The sequence below is a fragment of the Oryx dammah genome, unplaced genomic scaffold (assembly GCF_014754425.2).
Source record: "Oryx dammah isolate SB20612 unplaced genomic scaffold, SCBI_Odam_1.1 HiC_scaffold_15, whole genome shotgun sequence".
NCBI lineage: Eukaryota > Metazoa > Chordata > Mammalia > Artiodactyla > Bovidae > Oryx > Oryx dammah.
In genome coordinates, this window is record NW_024070199.1 from 16214036 (window position 1) to 16238778 (window position 24743).

Here is a 24743-nt window from a genome sequence, read left to right on the forward strand (position 1 = left end):
ACTGTGCACTGCTTTCTCTCTTACCAGAGAGTGTCCTCCTCTGTAAGCTGGAGACGGTGATGACCGACACTCTCCCTGTTACAGCTTTCCAGGTCTTGGTGACTTCTGAGATGTGAAAGGGTGCACAAGGACAGTGGAGAGATCTGAGGAGCTGCCTGGGAGAAGCCAGGCTGGGTCCTAGAGAGCATGACCCGCCCGCCTGAGGAGTAAAAAGCCCCACCCACCCCACGTCCTCTCCAGGCTGGAGTCAACCTTGAAGACTGGCACCATTAACCACTGAGCTTAATTAAATTAAAAATCGCTCAGTAGTGTCCGACTCTGCGACCCCATGGACTGTAACCTACCAGGATCCTCCGTCCACGGGATTCTCCAGGCAAGAGTACGGGAGTGGGCTGCCATTTCCTTCTCCAGGGGATCTTCCTGACCCAGGGATCGAACCCAGCTCTCCTGCATTGTAGGCAGACACTTTACCGTCTGACCCACCAGGGAAGTCCCTAACCACAGAGCTTAACAACCCCTCAAAAAAGGCAGAATTAATGGAGTGGCAGGAAGAGCTTCTTAAAAAAAACAAATTGAGGGCTACCATCAGGAGAACAAAGTGAGGGTCTGACCCCAGGGAGCAGCACAGGCGTAACATAAGCCAGCAGAGGGGCCAGGGGCCAGAGCTCCCCCACAGAGAGGGCTTGGGCCCTCCCGGAAGGCAGGGGCAGCTGCAGCTGCCACAGAGGCCTCTGCTCAGCCCACCTGAGCCCACTGAAGCTCTGAGCAGTCCGGCAGCCCTGTCCGCTGTTCCTGGTGGCAGCTGCGAGGGTCACAGAGCCTTCTCAGCTAGAATCTGGGACAGAGTGGTTAAGGGCATTGTGAGAATGTCACCTTTGTGTACCGAGTGGCGGGGAGAGACTGAGAAGAGAGAAGGGGCACCCGGGGCAGGGGGGATACAGAGCTTAGTGCTCACATCTGGGGGTCCCTTGTGAAAGGCTGAGAGCAGAGTTGTTCAGTGGCCCTGTGTCTGCTGGGTGTTACAAGTTTGACTGGGACGCCCCATGGGGATTTGGGACTGAATGGTACAAACAGCGTGAGACTAGTGCTAACAGGCACCTCTGATCCCAGGCTCTGGGGTTCACACTGCAGCACGTTTCTGTCCAGCTGGAATCTTGGTTTGATCAGAATCCTCTTAGCATGGGGATTGGCATTCCTGAAACATATGGAATTCATCCAACAACATTCCTGCCTAACTGTGGGGTAGTAATTCATTTCCTTGTCTGTCTCACCCTCGAGATGCACAGAGAATTTAAGACAGACCTTTGCACTTAGAGGCAAAGACCTGGGCTGCATCTAAGCACTGCCTCTTGCTAGCTGTGTGACTCTGAAACAAGCACTTCACCTCTCTGAGCATCAGTTTTCTGTCCCATACAGGATCATGATATGGCCTCTCGGAGGCATTTGTTCATTTATCTAGCCAGTCATTATTTATTAAGTGCCTACTCTTCACAAGGCTCAAAGCTGGAGATTCGGTGCTAAACAAGATGGACTTGATCTTCATCTGCTTAGAGCATATAATTAAGCAACCACTCAAATATAAATGTAATTTTGAAAAATTCCCCAAAGAGTAGGTTATAGGATGATGGATTAAATCACCCTAAAATGTGGGAAAATGTATAAACTCTTAAGTATACTCTTTAAACATTAGGTGTTATTCTTACTGTCCTCATAGCATTTCTTCACTTTCTGAAGGTACTTTAATGATATGAGCCTCAGTTTCCTCATCTATAATATAGAAATTATAATAATACCTGTATTAGGTAGCCCTCATGACATATCACTGTAAAATACAGTGGCTTAAAATGATCATTTAAAAAGTTGTTAAAATATAGGTAATTTACAATTTTGCATTAGTTTTAGATGTACAGCAAAGTGATTCTGAAATATATATATATATATATGTAGTATACTGGGGCTTCCCTTGTGGCTTAGCTGGTAAAGGATCCACCTGCAATGCGGGAGAACTGGGTTCAATCCCTGGTTGGGAAGATCCCCTGGAGAAGGGAAAGGTTACCCACTCCAGTATTCTGGCCCGGAGAATTCAGTTCTGGCCCTGTACAGTCCGTGGGGTCGCAAAGAGTCGGTCATGACTGAGTGACTTTCACTTTCACAAATATACATGTATATAATAAATACACATGCATGCTAAGTTGCTTCAGTTGTGTCCAACTCTTTGCAACACTATGGTCTGTAGCCTGCCAGGCTCCTCTGTCTATGGGATTCTCCAGGCAATAATGCTGGAGTGGGTTGCCATGCCCTCCTCCAGGGATCTTCCCAACTCTCGGATCGAACCCATGTCTTTTATGCCTCCTGCACTGGCAGGCAGGTTCTTTACCACTAGCCCCACCTGGGAAGCCCTATGTGTGTGTATATGTGTGTGTGTGAGTGTGTGTATTCTTTTTTTACATTTTCTTCCCTTATAGGTTATTATAAGATATTAGGTATAGTTCCCTGTGCTATACAGTAGGTCCTTGTTGGTTATCTGCTTTGTGTATAGTGGTGTATATGTTTTAATCCTCAATTAATTAGGAGTTTGGATTAAAATGATCACTTATTGGTTCCTGCGTCTGAGGGTCAGAAATTCGGGCTGGGCGGAGCTGGATGGTTTGGCTGCTGCCCTCTGGGCTCACTCCTCTGGCACAGTCTACAGGGGCTGGTTGCCTCAGCCTTGTGTCTCTAGCAACAAGCTGGACAACCCAGGCCTCGTTACATGATATAACAACAGTAGCAAAAGAAATCAAGGCCAGACACTCAAGGGTTTTTCCTGCCTCTGGTTCCTGGTTGATAATGTCCCTCTGGCCCCTTGGTCAGCAATCACATGGCCAACCCTGGAGTCAGCAGGGAGACTCCTCAAGGGTGTGGTACAGAGAGGTGTCCTTACCAGGGCAATGTGCCCCCATTTCTAAACTCCAGAGGTGTCCTGAGGGTTTTGTTGCAGGTACACAGCGCCCCCACTGGTGGGGTTTGTCTTGGCGCTAGCAGGTACTAGATGCTTCAGAGTTGCTTGTTGCTGTTCAGTTGCTAAGTCCAGACCGACTCTTGCGATCCCATGAACTGTGTAGCACGTGTTCTTGCCTGGAGAATCCCAGGGATGGGGGAGCCTGGTGGGCTGCCATCTATGGGGTCACACAGAGTCGGACACGACGGAAGCGACTTAGCAGCAGCAGCAGCAGCAGAACTGTAGCACGACAGGCTGTCCTGTCCGTGGGATTCCCCAGGCAGGAATACTGGAGTGGGTTGCCATTTCCTTCTCCAGGGGACCTTCCCAACCCAGGGATCGAACCCACATCTTCTGCGTTGGCAGGTATGTTCTTTACCACTGAGCCACCAGGGAAGCCCTAAGAATTGGTAGATGAATATGAATCTGAGCAGTTTGCTGCCTTATTGGAGTAAAAAAGACTTCACACAGGAAACAAGTAGCAAGCAGTTAGTCAAAACGACATGTGAAATATGGCATCGTGGCTCGAAATCATAAGATGCCAGAGCCACTTCTGATATTGAGACAGCATCAGGCTTTTGAATTTTCAACTCTAGTGTTTTCATGAATTACAATGACCAAAAAAGAACCTTTCCGAAGGGCAACCAGGATAGAGGCAAGGCGGATGGGAATTGAATTAGGAGAAGGCACAGAGGTACTTATCCTCAAAAATAATGTAACATTTACTCCTGGTGGTTACTGAGGCCTTATATATGTACCATGCATAGAATTAAGCATTGTCATGGATAGCCTCATTTTAGCCTCAAACCCTGGAAGATAGTATATACTATTCCCATTTTACAAGTGAGGAAAGTGAGACTCAGACAGTTTCTTCATCCAAAGTTGTACAGGAAGTACATAGTAGGTCCCAGGTTTAAGTCTAGGTTGGTCTGACTCATAATACCTATTTTTTTTCTCTTCCAGGCTGACCTTTTTTTAAAAAAAAAAAAAATTAAGTTATATTCATCTACAATATTATATAAATTACAGGTGTACAATATAATTTTAAAAGGTATACTGCATTTATAGTTATTATAAAATACTAGCCCTGTTCCTGTGTCATACAATATATCTTTGTAGCTTATTTTATGCATGCTAGTTTGTACCTCTTAATTCCTTACCCTTCTCTGATACTCCTCCCTTCCCTCTCCTCACTAGTTAACTACTAGTCTGTTCCCTATATCTGTGAGTCTGCTTCTTTTTTGTTATATTCCCTAGTTTGTTGGATTTTTTAATTCCACGTATAAAGTGGTACCATGCAATATTTGTCTTTCTCTGTCTGACCTATTTCACTTAGCATAATACCCTACAAGTCCATCTAGGCTGTTGCAAACTGCAAAATCTCAATCTTTTTACAGCTGAGTGGTATTCCATTACATCATCTTTATCTATTCATCTGTCAGTGGACATTTAGGTTACTTCTGTATTTTGACAATTGCAAATAACGCTGCTATGGACATTGGGGTGCATGTATCTTTTAAAATTAGTGTTTTGTTTTTCTGGATATAAAATTGATGGGAGGGGAGAGGAGAGGAATTGCCAGGTCATAGGGTAGTTCTATTTTTAGTTTCTTGGGAAATCTTCGTACTGTTTTCCACAGTGGCTGTACCAATTTTAATTGAAATTTTTGTTAAGATAATTGCAGTTTTCTGTGCAGTTGCAAAAAAAGGTCCAGAGATAGCCAGGGTCCCCTAGTCCCAGTTTCCCCCAGTAGTATAGTAACATGTTCCAAAAATGCAGTAAGACAATAGGTATTACAACCAGGGTATGGACATTGGTGCAACCCACTTGTTTTATTCAGATTTCCTCAATTTTACTTGTACTTATTTGTGGGTGTGTGTGTTTATTTCTACACTATTTTGTCACCTGCATCCAATCAAGACAGTGAACATTTCCGTCACCACAAGCACCCCTCTGCCTGCCCTCTTCACACCGCCTTCTTCCCACCCTTCCGCATCCCTAACCTCTGGCAACTACTAACCTGTTATCCTTTGCTAAAAGGGTGTCATTTCAAAAGTGTTCTATAAATGGAATCATGCAGTGCGTAGCCTCTGTGATGGGTTTTTTTCACTCAGCGTAATTCTCCAGAGATTCATTAGTATCATCAATTCGTTCCTTTTTCTCACCAGGTAGTATTCCCACGGCATTCCATTTACCTGGTCACTCGCCTATGGAAGGACATCTGGGCTGGTTCCCGTTTTTAACCATTATGAGTAGGTCTTCTGTGACATCTCTGTACAGATCCTTGTGTAAACATATGTTTTCATTTCTGAGGGCTAAATGCCCAAGAGGGAAACCACTCATTTGTATAGTAATTGCATTTTTAGCTTCATAAGAAACTGCCCAGCTGGTTTCCAAAGGGGCTCTACTGTTTTGTTTTCCTACCGGAAATGTATGAGTGGGTGACCCAGAGTCTGTGCACCCTCGCCAGCGTTCCGAGTTGTCACTATTTTTCACCTTAGCTCTTCTGATGGGTGTGTGGTGACACTGGGGCTTTCATTTGCATTTCCCTGCTGGCCGGTGATGTTGAACATCTTTTCGTGTGCCATCTGCATATCCTCTGCCGTGAAATATCTGTTCATCTTTTGGCCATTTTCTAATTGGGTAATTTTTTTTTCACTACTGGGTTTTGAGAGTTATTTATGTGCTCTAGATGCTAGGCTTTTGTTGAATATGTGGTTTGCAAATATTTTCTCCCACCCTGTAGCTTGTCCTTTCATCTTTTTGACGAGTCTTTCACAGAGCATGAGCTGGAGTTTCCGTGAGTTCCAACTGTATCGTTTTGGGGAGGGATTGGGCTTTTGACTTACAGCTTGTGTTTTTCACCACTGTGCTCCTCTGGAGCTTGAGGGAGAGAGAGCATGATCTGGAGGGAAGGGGTAGGGCTTCTCTGTGAGATTTTAAGGTAGAGATAAGGTCAGTGGGAAGTCTCCCAAAGGAAGGAAATTTCAGCTCACCATCCACCATCAGAATGAACTAAGGTCAGACTTAAGGTCTGAACTATGTTAGGAGTAAGCAGCGTCATCGGAGATCAAGCAAAGTCTGGCTGGGGTCCATGAGAATGCAGAGGGAAGCAAACATCGATGGGGCTGGCCCACTACATCCTTGATGCTCCCTTCTAACTCTGAGAATAGAGAGAGTGGTATTTGAGTTACCCCTACCCGATGTGATGCATCTAATAAATACATCCCCCAGAGACCATCCAGCTTGCAACAGATAGAAAGGCTTTGGATGGCCATCTGGACCACATTGGGGCAGGTTGAATCAGGCTCCACAGGAGGTAGCCAGTGATGCCATAAGGCTTGCAGTTGTCCTGTCTTAGGGCTGAATGCACCAGCCAGAGGCTTAAAAGGCCCAGCGTCAGGGTCAGGGCTTCTTCCTTGTCCTCTGTCCCCAAGCCTGTGGGCCAGGGGCAAGGCCAACCGCCCTACCTCCACCCCAGCCTCCTCTTCTTCACTCAGACTGCCAAGGAGAATCCCTTTCTTTAAAGCATTTCAGTTCAGTTCAGTTCAGTCACTCAGTCATGTCCAACTCTTTGCAACCCAACGGACTGCAGCACGCTAGGCCTCCCTGTCCATCACCAACTCCCGGAATTTACTCAGACTCACATCTATTGAGTCGGTGATGCCATCCAACCGTCTCATCCTCTGTCATCCCCTTCTCCTCCTGCCTTCAATCTTTTGCAGCATCAGGGTCTTTTCAAGTGAGTCAGTTCTTTGCATCTGATGGCCAAAGTATTGGAGTTTCAGCTTCAGCATCAGTCCTTCCCATGAGTATTCAAGACTGATTCCTTTAGAATGGACTGGTTGGATCTCCTTGCAGTCCAAGGGACTCTCAAGAGTCTTCTCCAACACCATAGTTCAAAAGCATCAATTCTTCGGCGCTCAGCTTTCTTTATTTAGGAGACTTAATTACCACAAGCAAAGTCCTTTGAGGCCTTAGATGAAAGGGATGGGAGCTATGCAAGCTTGATTAGGTGTGTAGAACCCTGGGCACAATTAACTCCATGAGAGACTGGCCCTGCCTTTATCTGTCTCCAGTACTATGTGACTTAACAGCAGCTAATTATTGAAGTAAAAATTGCCTGACCACCCAGCTGCTGGAAAGAGGGCCCTAATTTCTATTAAGTCTGCCTTTAATTATTGGAAATGGCAGCAGCTTCAGGCAGTTGGGGTTTCCCCATTTTTACGAGCCTTTTCCTCCACCTCTTTGAGACTTGAGTACACGGAGATGGAAGCAAAATTCTGCCCAAACCACTTCCGTCTCCCTTGCTTTCCCACCTGGACATCCATTTCTGGGACACCTTAACTGATAAGCTTTGTCTATGGGGAGCACGCCTCCTGGAACCTCCCACAAGGGGCTTTGCACCTTTCTAGAACCCCTGGCCCTTGACAAAGCACTCTGAATTCCACTCTGTCTGTGTGTGTGTTTGTGTGTGTCTGACTGTCTGGGAACATAAAGGCAGACCTCAGGCATGGATTATGTGGGACTTGCCCCCCAACCCCATGTTGCAAAAGAGAAAACAGAGGCCATGGGCGGAAATACAGGGAAGCTGAGAGTGCCTGGCTCTTCACTTGTGGGCTGTCGCAGCCTCTGAGCCCCATCTCCACCTCTCCATGACCACAGGGCCCTGGGCTGCTCTCAGAGGGCACAGCAGTTGCAATCTTTGCACATCTTAGAGTCCAGATTAAATTCTGGGAACAAAGGAATTAGCGGTAAAACCAAGAGTCTCACTGTTTCTGTAAACTAGCCCTGCTTCTCCGTGGGGCTGGTCTTCCCCTCTAGCTCTCCCCACTCAGGGCTCCCCCACTTGCAGAGTGGCGGCCTGACCCAGGAACCCCAGGTCATTACAGGGTAAGCCTTGGATACCACAGAGGATGTGCAATTAATCGGCCTATCTCTCCCCACTCCTGCTTATCTCAAAGTGTGGTTTCAGTACAAACCCATCAAAAATAAGAAATCAGTGCAAGACCCTTGTATACATTTTACAGAGAGTCAGGGTTTCAGCTTTTGCACTGGTTTTCTAGGGAAAAGGAAAGGGGACCCTTTTCAGGGGGAGATGCTCTGCAGAAGAGACTGTTTCTCAAGGTGTTGTTCATGGAAATACTGAGTCTCAGCAGACAGGGTACCTCCCTTTCAAAGAAGCCACACAGGCTTGAGCTGCCCCATGGGAATATGGAATCCAATGCTGAAGAGAGGGTGAGGGACATGCAGACTGTGCCCCGTGAGACAGGCATGAGAGCAATCCTGAGCACTCTCCTCTCCCTGTCCCCCGGGTAACTCCTTTGGGCTTCCCTGGTAAAGATAGTAAAAATCTGTCTGCAGTGCAGGAGACCTGGGTTCGATCCCTGGGCCAGGTAGATCCCCTGGAGGAGGCCATGGCAACCCACTCCAGTATTCTCGCCTGGAGAATCCCAGGGACAGAGGAGCCTGGCGGGCTACAGTCCATGGGGTCTCAAAGAGTCGGATGTGACTGAGCGACTAAGCACAGCACACAGCCTCCCCTCCTCAGCTCAGGTGCCACCCCCTTCAGGACTCCTGAGCTGCTGTCCCTCTGCACCCGAGTATCTGCGTCAGCTGCTCTTTTGTGTTCACTGTGTTGGAATCACCGTAGACACGTCTGTCCTCTGACTGCTTCTGGTCAAACTACTTGTCCTCCAAGTCTCACCCTAGATTGTTTTAGGGGAAGGAGGGTTGTGGAGAAGGAAGGATTAATTACTTGCAGCAAGTAAGGAGGATAATGGGGATCTTTTACCAAAGCAGTTCAACAGTTCAATTGCTCAGTCAGTGTCCGATTCTGCAACCCCACAGACTGCAGCACACCAGGCTTCCCAGTCCATCCCCAGCTCCTGGAGCTTGCTCAAACTCATATCCATCAAGTTGGTGATGCCATCCAACCATCTCATCCTCTGCCATCCCCTTCTCCTCCTTTTGCCAAAGCAGTGCCTCCCCAAAGAGCAAAGTTGGGAAAGTTTTAAACTAAGGGTATGTGCTCTTCGTGAAAGGACTTGAGCAGAGGAGAATTGAAAATAGAATGGGGGCAAAGGTTGACAGAGCCCAAGCTTTATTTGATTGAGGTCAGGAGGATGGATTTCATCCCATCTTCCATCTGAGTGTGTGAGGACCTTAGCTTCTAGAGTCAGGACTTACTGAAGCTCAGGTTTTTTATGTCTCATGGCAGAAAGAATTCAGTGAGAGGCAAAGTGATAGATAAGAAGTGGATTTATTTCGAGAGCTACACATTCCATAGACAGAAAGTGGTCTGTCTCAAAAGGCGAGAGAGACCCTGGAAGAAACCCAGTCCATAGAGCGGGGGGCCATCTCAGAAGGTGAGAAACCTCACCCTAGGTCTGATGAAACTTCATTAGATGGGGAAAGGGAGTGAGATGGATGAACCTGAGGAAAGGTGACTGGGATGGTGAGATGTTCCATCTGACGAGAAGACTCAAGGACACACAGATTGGTCCCTCTTCAGCCCAGAAGGCTGCCAGGGCAAACTGTTAGACTCAGTGCCTGAGACCCCAGGGGGCAGAGCTGAGGCCTGTGGCAGGAAGCTGAAAGGAAGCAGGTGTGGCTGCATGGCAGGAAGCATGATCCCACAGCCACAGCTGTCTCTGGAGGCAGTCAAGGCCCCGGCTTTGGAGGTGGTGCGGCCGCCCAGTGTGCGTGGGACATGAACCTGCTGACCTTTGCTGGTGCTTTCACTCCTAAGACAATAAATGCCACATTTTCTGACTCTGAGATGTCACCATTTGTAAAGGGGAATCATTGGCAGGCAAATAGCTTTGGGAGAGGAGACTGTAGTTGGAGGAATCTGGACACTACAGCCAAGTGATAGCTCCCGTTGGCTCAGGACTGACTTTGTTCCATGTCCTGCATGGGTTCAGCCCTGGGGGTCAGGGCCAGGGCCGCCCTGGTGGGAGCTCCCCCAGCTGAATCAGAGGAGCTGTGCCCATACAGGCCCTTTTGTGCCCGACCTGTGACGAGCCTTCCAACAGAAGGGCGACATGGCTTCTGTGGGCAGCGGAACCGTCTGTCATCTGCCTGCCAGCCGCTGATGAGGGATGTCCCCGCAGCCAGGCTGGGCACAGGGCCACAGTCCACCATGTCCCCAGGGAAGCCCTTTCCCTGGCCCACAGTGCTGGCTTTCTGGGCGGGAACACTTAGAGGTGAAACTGTACAAGTCCAGGTCAGGTGCTACCTTAGTTGATCAAAAGAATTAACATTGCTTAAAACACAAGGTGAAAGAACAAAGAGAACATTTAAGCACATTAGGATAAGGGGTGACGTGAGAAGCAGTACGGGTTCTGATTAAAAGCTTGAGCCTGAGGGTCACAGAGACCCAAGTTTGACTCCTGGCTCTTCCCCTTCCTTGCTGTGGTCCTCTGGGCAAAGCACTTAACCTCTAAACATCCCAGTTTCTTTTGTCTGTTAGAAGAGAATGGTTCTGGGGCGTGGTGAGGGCTAAATGAGGTAATGCACGTAAAGTCCTTGCCTTTCGCTGCCCTTGTCTTAATCACTGTCTCAGCACTTTAAAAGGCAGGGGATTCTCTAATGTGTCAGGTCAGAGAAATGTTCTCTGGGGGCTGCCACAGGGAGCACAGAGCACCTGGATTCCAGTCTTGGCATTTTGTGTGAATGGAGCATCCCTTTGCTACTCTGAGCCTCAGTTTCCAAATCTGTAAAGTGGGGATAATGGTGCCTGCCTCTGTGGCTTGTGCCTAAACCAGCACAGTACCTGGCACAGATGAGGTGCCTCTCTCCCTGGCATTCACCTTCATTCTTCATGCTGGAATTGATAACAAAGGACTCGCCAGAGCAGACTTTGAAGGACTAAGGAAAGTAAAAATTTATGATGACTTTCTGTACGTACACACACACACACACACACACACACACACACACATCCTGCCCAGGACTTACATTTTGCAGAACACATTTTAGCTCTGAAATATTTATGGGCACTTTTTGACACACTAAGAACTGAAAATATCACTGTGTGCTTGTGTTAAGGAAAACTTATAAAACTTTAGTCCAGTAGGAATTCAGTCAATTTCCTGGCTCGTCTCTGGTCGTTTCTGAGGTTGCAGGGAAACCCACGGTGGTAACAGCCCCCGTTTCCCTGAGGCTCTGGCAGGGGCAAAGGGTCCTCGGCAGGGCTGTATGTCTGATGAGGTCTCTGTGTGAATGCTTCAGGCCCCTGCCCCTTGTAAATATTGCTGGAGCCCATGTGCAGGGCCCAGGTTGGCTTCATGAGTTTTTCCCAAACACCAAAAGCTTTGTTTCCCCATCTCCTCTTCTCTTCCTAAATCCCACGTCCTTGCCTTTCTTCGAGGCCTGCTCCTGCTCCCAGAAAACCAGCTAGAGCAAGGCTCTCCAGCCTCCAGGATCTAAGGTCTACTGATCTGAGGTGGAGCTGATGTACTAAAAGCAAACATGAAGTACACCATAAAAGTAGTGTACTTGAATCATCCCGAAACCATTCCCTACCCCAACCCCGGGTCCATGGAAACACTGTCTTCCCTGAAACCGGCTCCTGGTGCCACAGAAGCTGGGGACTGCCAAGCCAGAGGACACGCTCTGCTGGGATTTCCAGGCCCAGGTTTCCTACCACTTGCCTTTTCACTTTTTACTGTCCACTTACGCTATAATCGCTCATGGAAATATCTTTTTATTTCTTCTACCAGACTGCTCACTCCTCACCTCTCAAGCTTGACCTGAAACCTCTTTCCCTCTCTGAAGTCTGAACTCGGTCTGTTCCCAGTCTCCCTCACCAGCCACCACCCACCACCCCCCGCCAACTTTCATCCAGGCTGTGACCTAGAACGGTCTTCCTCAGACTCTAGGTTGGCAACCCGTCCATATTTCTATTTTAGTAGACTAGAATAAGATAGAAAACATCAGATTCCACTCTTGAGGAAAGATTAGGCATGCTTTTTGAAGTTTTTTGTTTTCGTTAGAAATCTGTGGATTCAAGAGAAAATGGGAAAATCGCAGATCGAGACTTCGTTTCTCTCCTTACCTCAAGACCGTCTGGCCTGGCTCGCTTTTACTTGACTTTCTTTGGTCATGGTTTGGATGTCGCTTTCCCTGGGCAGTGGTCCTTGACTCGCCTCTGCACCTTTGGTCCACCCGACCTACATTTGTGGCCATTCTGGTGGGCCTCCCCAGCCTAATTTGTCTAGAAACTCCAAGCTGTAGGAAACTCGTTTGTCTTGTCCACGGAAGCCTCACACAAGGCTCGCAGAGCAGGGTAGGGAGTCAGTGTTGCGGGAGGCAGGGACAGGAGGAGAGGGGAGGAGAGGAGGCAGGAAGGCGGTCTCATGCCTCGCAGCATCTTCCACAGCACTTAGCAGGAAGGGTCCTTAGCAGTCATTTACCAAACAACTTAACCTCTGGCTCTAGGTGTGCAATACCTTTCTTCAGGATTAAACATTTTCTTCTGATTCAAATCTAGACCCTGACATTTGGAAGCCATGTGATTTAAGAGTAAATCACTTAATCTCTTTGAGCTTGTTATCTCATTTGTAAACTAAGAGTAAATAAGAGAAAATATGAAATAAGAGGATAACATCTAACCTGTGGAGTTGTTGCAGGGATTAGAAACAACACATACAAAGCACCCGGCATGAGTAGGTGTTCAATTAACCGCTGTTTTATCGTCGCTGCCTCTTTCGCCGTCATCAGCGTGTGTCTCCACATTCACACACTGTTCAAACCTTCAGATCCATCTGCATCCAGCTCCAAGGAAAAGAAAAAAAAAAAAAAAAAAAATATATATATATATATATGGATTTTAGAATCACTGGCTTACTGGCTGTGCGAACATTATCAAACACCTGGTTCACTGAGTCTACTCTCTAAACTGAGAAGTGATTAGGGGGCTTAACTGGTTAACACTCTGTGCTTCCAGGGCAGTGGTCATGGATTCGATTCCAGGTCGAGGAACTAAGATCCCACATCCTGTGAGGCACTGCCACCAAAATAAGAAGTAACTAGGGTTCACATGGGTCTGTGTCAGACTTGATTCTTCCCGACCTTTGTCCAGAGCCCACGCTCCTTCACCATAGACAGACCAAAAGTGAGGAGAAGGTCATGCCACTGTGGTGGTTTAGTTGCTAAGCTGTGTCCGACTGTTGCAACCCCATGGACTATAGCCGGCCACGCTCCTCTGTTCGTGGGATTCGCCAGGCAAGGACACTCGAGGGGGTTGCCGTTTCCTTCTCCTATACAACTGTGGTTCATGGTTTCTCGAAGCACCGTTCGTTGATGGCACCTATGGCTGACACTCCAGAGTGACAGGGAGCTGCCCCCACAGAACTCATGTCCTGCTCGTTTTTGGACATGAGTTCTAGCACAAGACTGGTCTCTAACAGGCTGTGGAAATGAACTCCTCTGCAAAGGTAACTTTGTGTGCTCAGGGCTCACCTGTAGAAGAGTTTCAGCGGGCAAGAGGGGTGTTTCTGGTAGAGGTGAGTTGGGCTGTGGATTCTTCTGCAGCCAGTGAGAAGAAGCAGAGGAAGGGTCAGGAGGGGTCAGGTGGGGAACTCGGAGGGCAGCAGGGTAAGGAGGGGCTGACTGCATAGGCATGGACGTGTGCGGGCGCTTCTGTTCTCCAGCCCATGGTGGGGGTCGCCGGGCTGAACTGACACCCTTCCCCGGTACTGCCCCCACCCCTCCAGGGTCTCCACATCCCTCTACTGCACACCCTTGCTCCATCAGGAGCTTTTCTCCACTGTCACTTCTTTCATCCCAACCTCTTTTTCTCTCGATTAAATGCCAGCTTCAGTGTGAACCGTGACCAATCTCCCATCTGTTTAAAAGAAGTAAATATTTACTGAATTACTATATTAAGACTAAAATGGAAAAAGGGAAAAGGAAATGAGAGCAAGGCAAATGTTCTCCTTGGCTCTCCTTTGTAACAGGGAAGCCATGAATTTGAGAACTGTATTCTTAATAATTTGTAATTACTGAGCCTTTGCCTCGAAGCCAGTGTCTATAGTCAACAGGTACATGGTGATAAGAGGCATAGTCACCCACCAGTTTAACAGCCAAAACTGCGTCTCCGACTTATTAACATGTGTTTCCGAGGGGCTATTCCCTCTCCAGTTATGATTGACATCTAACTGGAGCCTTTTAAAACTAAAATGTGGGATTTTTCTGATGATAATAATGGCTAGCATGTATTTCTTTTTAAAAATTTTATTGAAGTATAGTTGATTTACAATGTTGTGTTTAATTTCTGCTGTACAGCAAAGTGATTCAGATTTATTTATTTATATTCTTTTCCATTATGGTTTATCACAGGTATTGAATGTAGTCCTCTGTGCTATACAGTAGGACCTTTTTCTTTATGTATTAACTCATTTTATCCTCAGAACAACCTAAGAGGTTGGTACAATTTTAATGAGGAAACTGCAGCACAGAGAGGTTAAATAACTTGACCAAGGTCACACAGCTGGGAAGTGCTAGACATATACTTCAAACCCAGGTTGCCTTTGAAATTTAAAAATGATACATCCAAGCAATGCCTTTAGTTCGGTCTCAGTTGTTCCTAGCACACATGGCCTAAATGTAACTACCCACAGTTTATATCGCTTAAGATTGGTAAGAAGCTGCCAGGTAATTTTATTTATTCATTCACTCAGCAGACATTTCATGAACACTCAGGAGGCCAGGCCTGCCTTCAGCCCACTGCAGTCAAGAGGAGATGGAGACATGAACACAGACCACCTAGTTAGCTGGATGTTCTGTGGTGCAGCAGGCATGCACAGAGGTGTGAAGGCCGCAGAGTTAATGTCCAGGAAAGTGGCTCAACAGTGGGGAAGGAAGGTGGGCCAGATGGAGAAGAGCTTTCCATTTTGACCAAGAAAATGGGATTCATCCGGAAGGCTCCACAGAGTAGCTAGAGGGACAAAGGCAGGCAGTGGCATGAACTGGCACAATCCTTAAAGGCAGTACCATTCAGGGGTTACATCCATGTGCTGAGTTGAGTCGCCTGGGTCCGAACTGTAGCTCCATCACTCAAGAGCTGTGTAACCTTGGGCAGGATACTTAACCTCATTAATTTCTCATCTGTACTTTGCAGAGAACTCTAGTACCTGTAACACTGGATTGAAGTGAGAATTAAAATGTTATCACATATAATTATAGTAAAAGTTATGAAGTAAAACACTCCCTAAGTAATAGCTACTAAATATAACAGTATATTGGATATTAATAATGCCATTATTCATATTATGAACTATTAGTGACCAATTAACATTAAAATTAATTGAGTGCTTATTATCATCACCATTATTATTGTTACTTGATGTAATGGGTTGGAGGATAAGTAGTCAGAGGGAACCAAGTTGAGGTGGCAGTCCCCATAAATCCTTATCCAAATTAGGCTGAGCCATTGTTGTTCAGTTGCTCAGTCATGTCTGACTCTTTGCAACCCCATGGACTTCAGCACGCCAGGCTTCCCTGTCCTTCACCAACTCCCGGAGCTTACTCAAACTCTTGTCCATTGAGTTAGTAATGCCATCAAACCATCTCCCGCTCTGTCATCCCCTTCTCCTCCTGTCTTCAGTCTTTCCAAGCTGAAGGGTCTTTTCCAGTGAGTCCACTTTTAGCATCAGGTGGTCAAAGTATTGGAGCTTCAGCTTCAGCATCCGTTCTTCCAATGAATATTCAGGATTGATTTCCTTTAGGATTGATTGGTTTGATCTCCTTGCAGTCCAAAGAACTCTCAAGAGTCTTCTCTAACACCACATTTCGAAAACATCAATTCTTCAGCACTCAGCCTTCTATATGGTGCAGCTCTCACATCCATACATGACTACTGGAAAAACCATAGCTCTGACTATACAGACCTTTGTTAGCAAAGTAATGTCTCTGCTTTTTAATACTCTATGCCATAGCTTTTCTTCCAAGGAACAAGTGTCTTTTAATTTCATGGCTGCAGTCACCATCAGCAATGATTTTGGAGCCCAAGAAAATAAAGTCTGTCACTTTTTCCATTGTTTCCCCATCAATTTGCCTTGAAGTGATGGGACCAGATGCCATGATCTTCATTTTTTGAATATTGAGTTTTAAGCCAGCTTTTTCATTCTCCTTTTCACTCACCTTCATCAAGAGGCTCTTTAGTACCTCTTTGCTTTCTGCCATAAGAGTGGTGTCATCTGCATATCCAAGGTTGTTGATATTCCTCCTGTCAATCTTGATTCCAGCTTGTGCTTCATCCAGCCTGGTATTTTGTATGCTGTACTCTCCATATGAGTTAAATAAGCAGGGTGACAATATACAGCCTTGATGTACTCCTTTCCCAATTTGGAACCAGTCCATTATTCCATGTCCGGTTCTAACTGTCGCTTCTTTACCTGCATGCAGATTTCTCAGGAGGCAGGTAAGGTGATCTGGTATACCCATCTCTTTAAGAATTTTCCACAATTCATTGTGATCCACACAGTCAAAGTCTTTCAGGTAGCCAATGAAACAGAAGTACATGTTTTTCTGGAAAATTTCTTGCCTTTTCCTATGGATGTTGGCAATTTGATATCTGGTTCCTCTGCCTTTTCTAAATCCAGCTCGAACGTCTGAAAATTCTCAGTTCACATACTATTGAAGTCTAGCTTGGAGGATTTTGAGCATTACTTTGCTAGCATGTGAAATGAGTGCAATTGTACAGTAGTTTGAACATTCTTTGGCATTGCCTTTCTTTGGGATTGGAATGAAAATTGACCTTTTCCAGTCCGGTGGCCAATGCTGAGTTTTCCAAATTTGCTGGAATATTGAGTGCACTTTCACAGCATCATCTTTTAGAATTTGAAATTGCTCAGCTGGAATTCCATCACCTCCACTGCTTTGAGTGAAAAGCCAGTATTGGGCTATGATTTCAGTTTAGAGAATTATAATCAGCCATTTTCAAAAAATGAAAGAGAATGAAATAGGAAATATGAGTGCATTGCCCCTCATGGTAGTAACTTTTGTATCTTTTTTTTTTCCATTTCATACAAACACACTCACATACATATATCTATGTATCAACTCACAACAGAAGATATTTTTCAAATTATGGATTTTAGACAGAAATATTTTGCAGACCCTGGAGTAGAAAGTATCATCCCCTGTCTTCTCTGTGGTCCTGGTCCTCAGGCACTCAGAAGATCATTGCTTGACAGCTTGTGTCAGGAGGCCTAGCATCAAGAGGGCAGGGCTCAGGGCCCTGAGGCCCCAGGAAGATGATTTGATCTCTGTGTATCCTAGATCAAACCCCCTCATCCCAGCACTAATTTCCAGGGCCATGTTGAAAATTGAGCCCCCCAAAATGTCCCTTATTCATTTTAACTAGCTCTAATTATAACCCTAAGGCACTATAGTCTGCCTAGTAATGCTGGCTTTGCCACTAGCTCACCATATGCCCCTGGGTAGGAGATGGTAGGGCTCTGGGTTATTGTGGTCTCATGTATAAAATGGGGGGTGAATATAGTTGTCATATTTACTTCATGGTTATTTTGAGGCACCAGTAAAGTCACAAATACTTGCACTCTTGAAGATCATGGAGAACTATGTAGAGGGAAGTCTGCAGCAGACACTCAGGATCTGTGTGTGATAAATCCCAAAGGCATCTAGTGGTAACCTCAGATGTTTTCTTGCAGAGAAAGTGCTGCAGTTTTCTGGGTTAGGACATATGACCCCATTTGAGTGGGTCCAGAGGGTCCTTTAATAAGACAGACAAAGGTTGCATTGGAACCTAGCTAAGCTCTGCCCTGCGGGACTTGGGAAGAAAGAGTGCATCCTCAGGCCAAAGGGATACTGATACCTCTGATGTCCATGATCAGAGGCAGAACTTGGGTCAGGTTTTCTCTGGCTAGTGGTTTCCATTAGTGTGTTTAGTTTGGCCTACATATCATAGTGGATAGCATTTAAAAATCAGACATTTTACATCCAAGTCTAAATTTCCAGCCTGTCTTAAAAAGTCACAAGACCCCCTAAACTCCCATGCCACAGCCCTGGCAGGCACTGAACACCACTGCCCCGCTGGACAGACCTGCCGCCCTGCGTGCTGCTCACTGAGACTCCCTGATGACAGCTCTTGCTCTGTTGCTTCTCCATTAGCCCCATGACACAACAGCACATTCTGTATGCCCATGTTGCTCTGAAAAGTGGAACGATGAAAGGTCTGAGAAGGTGGTATGTTTCAGAAAAGAGTTCTAATCATACTCTGTGCCAGATATTCTGCTTTCCTCCTGTGTTGACCTCCTGACTCTTGCAAGGGGCTGGCTACAGTTGGACCCCAAAGCCAAAGGAAGACACATGGAAAGAGAAAGAGGGTGACATAACAGCTTTGAAAAATGTCAGTCTAGAGTAAAATAGTCAAGATGTGGAAAAGAGGAGAATGGGAGATGAGGAGCTTCCCATCAATCAGATACCCTGGCAAACCCCAGAAGTATACAGCAGGTGCTATGGTGCCTCCAATGAGATGGACAAGTCTGAGGGAGTTCTCTGATTGGCATGGTTGCCAGGACCAGCCTACCTGTAAGGACACTTTTGTGTGGTGGGAGGGAAGGAACTCACCTAGGAATAATAAAATAGGAAAACTCGGGCTTTAGAGTCAAACAGACCTGGTTTCAGATCTTGGCTTTGATACTCACACCCAATTCATCTTCAAGGAGCTTTGACATCACAGTTTTCTCATCTGTGAGATGGAGATTGGTTGACAGGCCTATTAAATATGTATGAGAGGCACCAGGCTTCACCTTGCTTGCTTGCTAAGTCACTTCAGTCGTGTCCGGTTCTGTGCGACCCCAGAGATGGCAGCCCACCAGGCTCTCCATCCCTGGGATTCTCCAGGCAAGAATGCTGGAGTGGGTTGCCATTTCCTTCTCCAATGTGTGAAAGTGAAAAGTGAAAGTGAAGTCACTCAGTCGTGTCCGACTCTTAGTGACCCCATGGACTGCAGCCTACCAGGCTCCTCTATCCATGAGATTTTCTGGGCAAGAGTACCGGAGTGGGGTGCCATAGCCTTCTCTGAGGTGTAGTAAATCAGGAGTGAGCAAAAGTGTTAAGGCCCCTGCTTTCATGGTGCTTACATATTAGTGCAAGAAGAGAGACAATAAGCAATTGTCTAGTGGTGATAACTGTGGATTGGTTGCTTACACCTTGGCTCATGTCCAGAAAAGTGTGGAGAAATTAACATCTGGGGACATATGACATGTGATAAAATAATATATGTAAAGTACTTATTGCAGTGCCTGGATGTAGTGGTTATTTCACATATTCTTAAGGAGCCCCTGTTCTCTGTGAGGCCCTGTCCCGGGGCCCCTGTACACATGCGATTCCCATCCAGGGGGACTGAAAAACCGGTGCCCTCTGGCCTTCGATGTCAGCTTTCTTGATACCCATCACTGAAGGAGAGGCTCCAGGGATCTTCACAGGTGGAGAGATCACCGAGCAGGACAAGAAGGGGTTCATCATTACCGACTTTGGGTGCAAGTTCCCCCTGTGCCACTTACGGCTGTGAGGCCCTGGAGCCCTCAGTCTGCAGAGCCTGAGGACCCTCATCCACAGCACTGCAGCGTGAAGCGAGGTCTGGGATGGACCCCGGGCTCGCCTTTCCCTCCTGGATCCGCAGCTCATGCCCTTTCTTTGGTTTCTCGGGCTCCAGACCACTCGGCCCTGAGCGAGGCGAGGACCCTGTTCGTGGATGTGGAGGAGCGCGGGCCGGAGGCCATGGACGTGAAGGAGAGGAAGCCATACCGCTCGCTGACCCGGCGCCGCGACGCCGAGCGCCGCTACACCAGCTCGTCGGCCGACAGCGAAGAGGGAAAAGCCCCGCAGAAGTCCTACAGCTCCAGCGAGACCCTCAAGGCCTACGACCAGGACGCGCGCCTCACCTACGGCAGCCGCGTCAAGGACCTGGTACCACAGGAGGCCGAGGAGTTCTGCCGCGCAGGTGAGGGCAGCCGGGTAGCGATTTAGGATGCACCTGCGCACAGGTGTGCCCAGGGGGAGGCGGGGAGGGGCCGTGTGGCCCGGCTGGGGTCGCGCATGCGCACAGGTGTGCCCTGGGCCGGCGGCGCACGTGGTTTACATTGGGGCTGCAGGTGAGCTGATAAGCGAGCCCAGCGGGGTGGAGCGCTCCCCGTCAACGCCAGCTCTCCGCTATTTTGGCCACCTGGCTCTGATCAGAGCCTCGGCTGTAGTCCGCTCTTGGTTCATTCATTTGCCTGCTCACCCCTCTTGTGGGCGTAATAAGACGGTTAGGTGCTGGCTCCGTGTCCGTCCCTGCCTGGGGTTGAGTTCTGAGCAGTTTCTGGCTCTCCTCCAAGCCTCTCCGGTGAGAGGCCGCGAGCACTCTTTACTACCCTGATTTGTCTCGAGGATTCATGAAAGGACGCGTTTACGAGGTAAGCGTGATAGCACCGAGTGCTGAGTAAGTCCTAGTTATTGGTTTTGTTGTTTGTTCTATATGTATTCATTTAGCGAACATATCTTAGCAGCTTCTCTGCATTAAGCACTGTCCTGACCTTGAGGCTATGAGTAGCTCAGTGGGCTTCCCTCAAAGCTCAGTTGGTAAAGAATTCGCCTGCAATGCGGCAGACCTGGCTTCGATCCCTGGGTTCGGAAGATCCTCTGGAGAAGGGAAAGTCTACCCACTCCAGTATTCTGACCTGGAGAATTCCATGGACTGTATAGTCCATGGGGTTGCAAAGAGTCAGACGGGACTGAGCGACTTTCACTGACCTTGAGAGGAAGATGCTGGTGATCTGAGACCTAAGAATTTAGTCATCGGGGGGATATCTTGGTGCCCGACTCCCTCTCCTTCAATCCCTACACACCACAGTCACGAAAGCCTAGCCATCCAACTCCAGAATACCTTTCACATCCACCCCTCTTCTCTATCCCATCAGCCACTGTCCCTCTTCCCGCCACTATCCTCTCTCTTGGGGGGTTGACCACAACCCCTCTTCACTCAGTGCTGCCGCCTTTGGGCCATGCTCAGCCCTGCAGCTAGAGCGAAGTAGAGCCTGACTCCCCATTGTCCTTACTTACCGTGAGTTCCTCAACACCAGAGGGCTTTCCCCAAGTCTTTGTCTTTCTGGGCTGTTTCATCCCCTGCCTTTCCACACCCCACCACCCACATCCAGCCCTGCAGGGCTGCTCGTTATTCCCACCCCAGCTGTGATATAAGTGGCCTAGCCTGGTGCCTCAGTGATTCCTGTTTTTCTGCCTGCAGAGCCTCTTCAATGCTGGGTAGGCCCCTACAAGTCCCTGACAGTTCACACGGCCCTCCCTGATTCTGCCCTGCCCACTCCCCTTCCATGGACAAGGTTAGCAGGGGACTGTGCCATGTGATTTATATGCCTTCTGATGTTGTTAGTTAACCTTTACAACAACCTCAATGATTCATTTGCCCAAGATCACAGAGACAAGAGGAGCTGGTCACACACACACACACACCCATAGAGCCTGACAGCCTAGCTGGCCTCTTCCCCAGGCTTCCATCCATGTGGAAAGCTGACCTGTTAGCAAGACTGCCTCTGGTGTTTTAAAGGCAAAGGGTCTTCAGCTCTTTCCCATTTGTGGTTAACAGCTCAGACTCTGACATCAGACAGACCTGGTTTGAGTTGTGACTCTGCCATTTTTATTATCCTAAGTGTCTTCACCTGGATGGTGCGGTCACAGCGACGCTTCCTAATTATAGAGTGGTGAGGAGGACTGTAGATGGAGCAGGTGACACTTGCGTAAAGCAGACACTTCAGAAACGCTGCCTGCTTCTGGTTGCCATCTCTGGGTCTCAGTGAGGGGAAGCGACCAGTGGTGCCAGAGCTCTCCTCCAACTCTGTGCTGCCATGCTCGGTGGAGCTCAGTGAGCCCCACCAGGACCGGAAGCAGCCGCTCTCGTCTTCATAAATAACAAGCAGAAAGCATTCTCAACTCATAGGCAGGCATGGGCACTGCAGCCTGCAAAGTTCTCTTCCTCCCTTTGCCTCCCTGTGAAAGTCACTCATTCGTGTCCGACTCTTTGTGACCCCGTGGACTATACACTTCATGGAATTCCCCAGGCCAGAATACTGGAATAGGTAGCCTTTCCCTTCTCTAGGGCATCTTCCCATCCCAGGGATCGAAACCAGGTCTTCTGCATTGCAGGCGGATTAGGCTCAAAAATCCTATGATGTTAGCTAAGTTCTCTCCTCCCACCTTTATCCACCCTCCAGAGTGGTTGCTACCAAAGTGTGTCTGTTTGATTATTTAATTAACTTTTGCTGACCTACTCTGTGCCAGACTGGACACAGAAGTGACCAAGACCCTGGGCAGTGGCGGGGGGAAGGCACAGGAACTCTTGGTAAGAGTGATGCCCACGACTGGGAGAGGAGACCATCTCTGCTGGCTCCCCTCCTGCCTCGAAGGCAATTCCTTCTCCCTTCCTTTGCCAGCTTGACCTCTTCAGGACTGCTCCTGGATGTCGTGCCCTTCAAGGCACGTACAACCTCCCCTTGTCTCTTCTTACTCCACTCTTCACATTTACTCTGATCCACAAACCTCTCCTCTGAACTCCCACCCTCTGTGCCCCCAGAACTCTTTCCCTGCATCCTCCCATACTTAGGGCTTTAACCCTTCATATGGTCTGGGTTGTATCTCCCTTACTGACTGTGAGCTCTGCGGAGTCAGGAACCACGCCCTGCTCATTGCTGTACATCAGGAAAGACCCAGGGCTGGCTTGGTTGGGTGAAACGTGGTGCTCCCTGATTGCAAGTCCATTTGCCACATCAGTGGTTTAACTGGAGTATGGTTCTCAGTGCCTGCATCCACCTGTCCTTCCTCATCTCCCAAAACTCTCATGAGAATGTTAGAAATCAGGAAGAAGCCATGCCTGATGGACACTGCAGAATGTGGAGGCTCTTTCCCGTGGAAGCTTGTATCCCATTTGTCCCACAGACACTGATCCCTGAATGAGCTGCCCTCATCCATGTCTTCCTGGCCTCTGTCTTGGGCACCTCCAGGCTTTCCCGGGGCTCAAGAGACCTGCCATCAGCCCCGAGCCTTGGCTTTGTGCTTGGCTCCCTGGGTTGCCCCAGAGCCTGCTAACTCCTGTCGCAGCCCACTGGCCTGACAAAGCAGAGGGCAGAGGCTCCTTCCTTGTGCAAAGCCCACTTTTCTCAGCCTGTCACCATCTTCACTTTCTGGCTTCAGGCCTTCCTGACCTAGCCAGAAAGGAGCGTTGGGTCCTGGGGAGCCATTGGCAGCTCATGGGCTAGGCTTCTGCCTTATTCAGGAGCCCTCCTTGCTGGCAGGCCCTCCCCGGCCTGGACGAGGAGAGCAGAAGCCCTCTGTCAGCTGAGCAGATGTGTATTGAGCCCCATGGGTTGGGTCCCAGGTTGTGCCCTAGGCCCAGGGATTTAGGAATGAATGGGGTACAGTCCCCACCCCAGTGAAGCGATCTCCAGCAGAGGGTCCAGACCCTTAAGCAGCTCTGCTCTGCAAAATGCCCAGGCCTGAGGACTCTCAGAGGGGGCTCAGAAAAAGAAGCAGTGACTTCTGCACAGAATGTAGGATGAGGGGAGACTTCAAGGAGGGGCTGTTTGAGCTGGGCCTTCCATTAAGGTGTGGAGGGTTTGGGCTGGTGGGGAGGACACGGAGGAAAGGCCTGCGCATCGACCACCACCATGAGTCAAAGGACAAGGGTGAGTCCTGGAGCAGGGGTCAGGCCTCTGGCCTGACCATTACCCTAACCCAGCTCCCTTGCCTTCCCTCCTAGGCACCAACTTCGCCCTGCGCGAGCTGGGGCTGGGGGAGGTGACACCCCCGCACGGGACGCTGTACCGCACGGACATTGGCCTGCCCCACTGCGGCTACTCCCTGGGCGCCAGCTCTGACGCTGAGCTGGAGGCGGACACCGCGCTGTCCCCCGAGCACCCCGTGCGGCTGTGGGGCCGCAGCACGCGGTCGGGACGCAGCTCCTGCCTATCCAGCCGGGCCAACTCCAACCTCACGCTCACCGACACGGAGCACGAGAACACGGAGACTGGTGAGTGGCCCGCCCAGCCCGCGCCGTGAGCCGGGGCTTCTAGGCCCTGGGGTTTAATCACAGTGCTGATTTTCTGCTCCATTACCTGGGGGCACTGGTGAAGGCGGTGGAAAATTGCCTTGCTCTCAGTGGTCAGAAGGCAGAACCTCTCGCAGAGTCACATGAAATACCCCCACCCACGGGTGACAGGCCAGAGACGGGTCGCAGCTCTTTTCTTCCAGATGAGGGGGTGCCTAAGGGACAGGATTATGGCTTATAGGCCTGTGGGTGGAGCGGAGGGGCCAGAGGGCAGCGTAACCCACCCCATACCGCCCACCTTCTGTGGCCTCAGCCGTGCCCCTGTCCAGAACTCTGGTCACGAGCCTGCGGCTACCCTGGGCACTCGCCGTGGGCGCTGCTGCACCCCAGGGCCTTCTGCTGATGGGAGGGTGGCTTTCGCAAAAGAGCTGTCGTATTGGAGTAGCTTAAAACTCCCATCTCTCCCCCAGCTTTCCCATGATCTCATCTGCAGATCTTAGGAAGTGCTGGCTCTGGACTCTAGTCCACTCTCATCTCCGCAGCCCTGTTCCAAGGCCAGAGAGATGCTGGGGGAGAAAGAGATGACAGCTTGTTCGCGCGCCTCCTTGGTGCGGGGGAAGGAAAGGGAGCCAGGTTTCAGGCTGCTCTGCCTCTCTCTGGAGCCTTGTTTGGCAGATCTCAGAGGGATTC

General features: G+C 48.8%; 1 protein-coding gene across 1 annotated transcript in view; it reads left to right on the forward strand.

Annotated features, from left to right (window-relative positions):
- LOC120874857 (teneurin-4-like) overlaps nt 1–24456 on the forward strand; it is a 242128-nt gene extending 217672 nt beyond the window's left edge. The window contains exons 3-5 of the mRNA XM_040256546.1: nt 19671–19958; nt 23766–24035; nt 24383–24456. Coding sequence (XP_040112480.1) covers nt 19671–19958; nt 23766–24035; nt 24383–24456 — 632 coding nt within the window. The remainder of the gene's footprint in view (nt 1–19670; nt 19959–23765; nt 24036–24382) is intronic.
- The last annotated feature ends 287 nt before the right edge of the window (nt 24457–24743 follow it).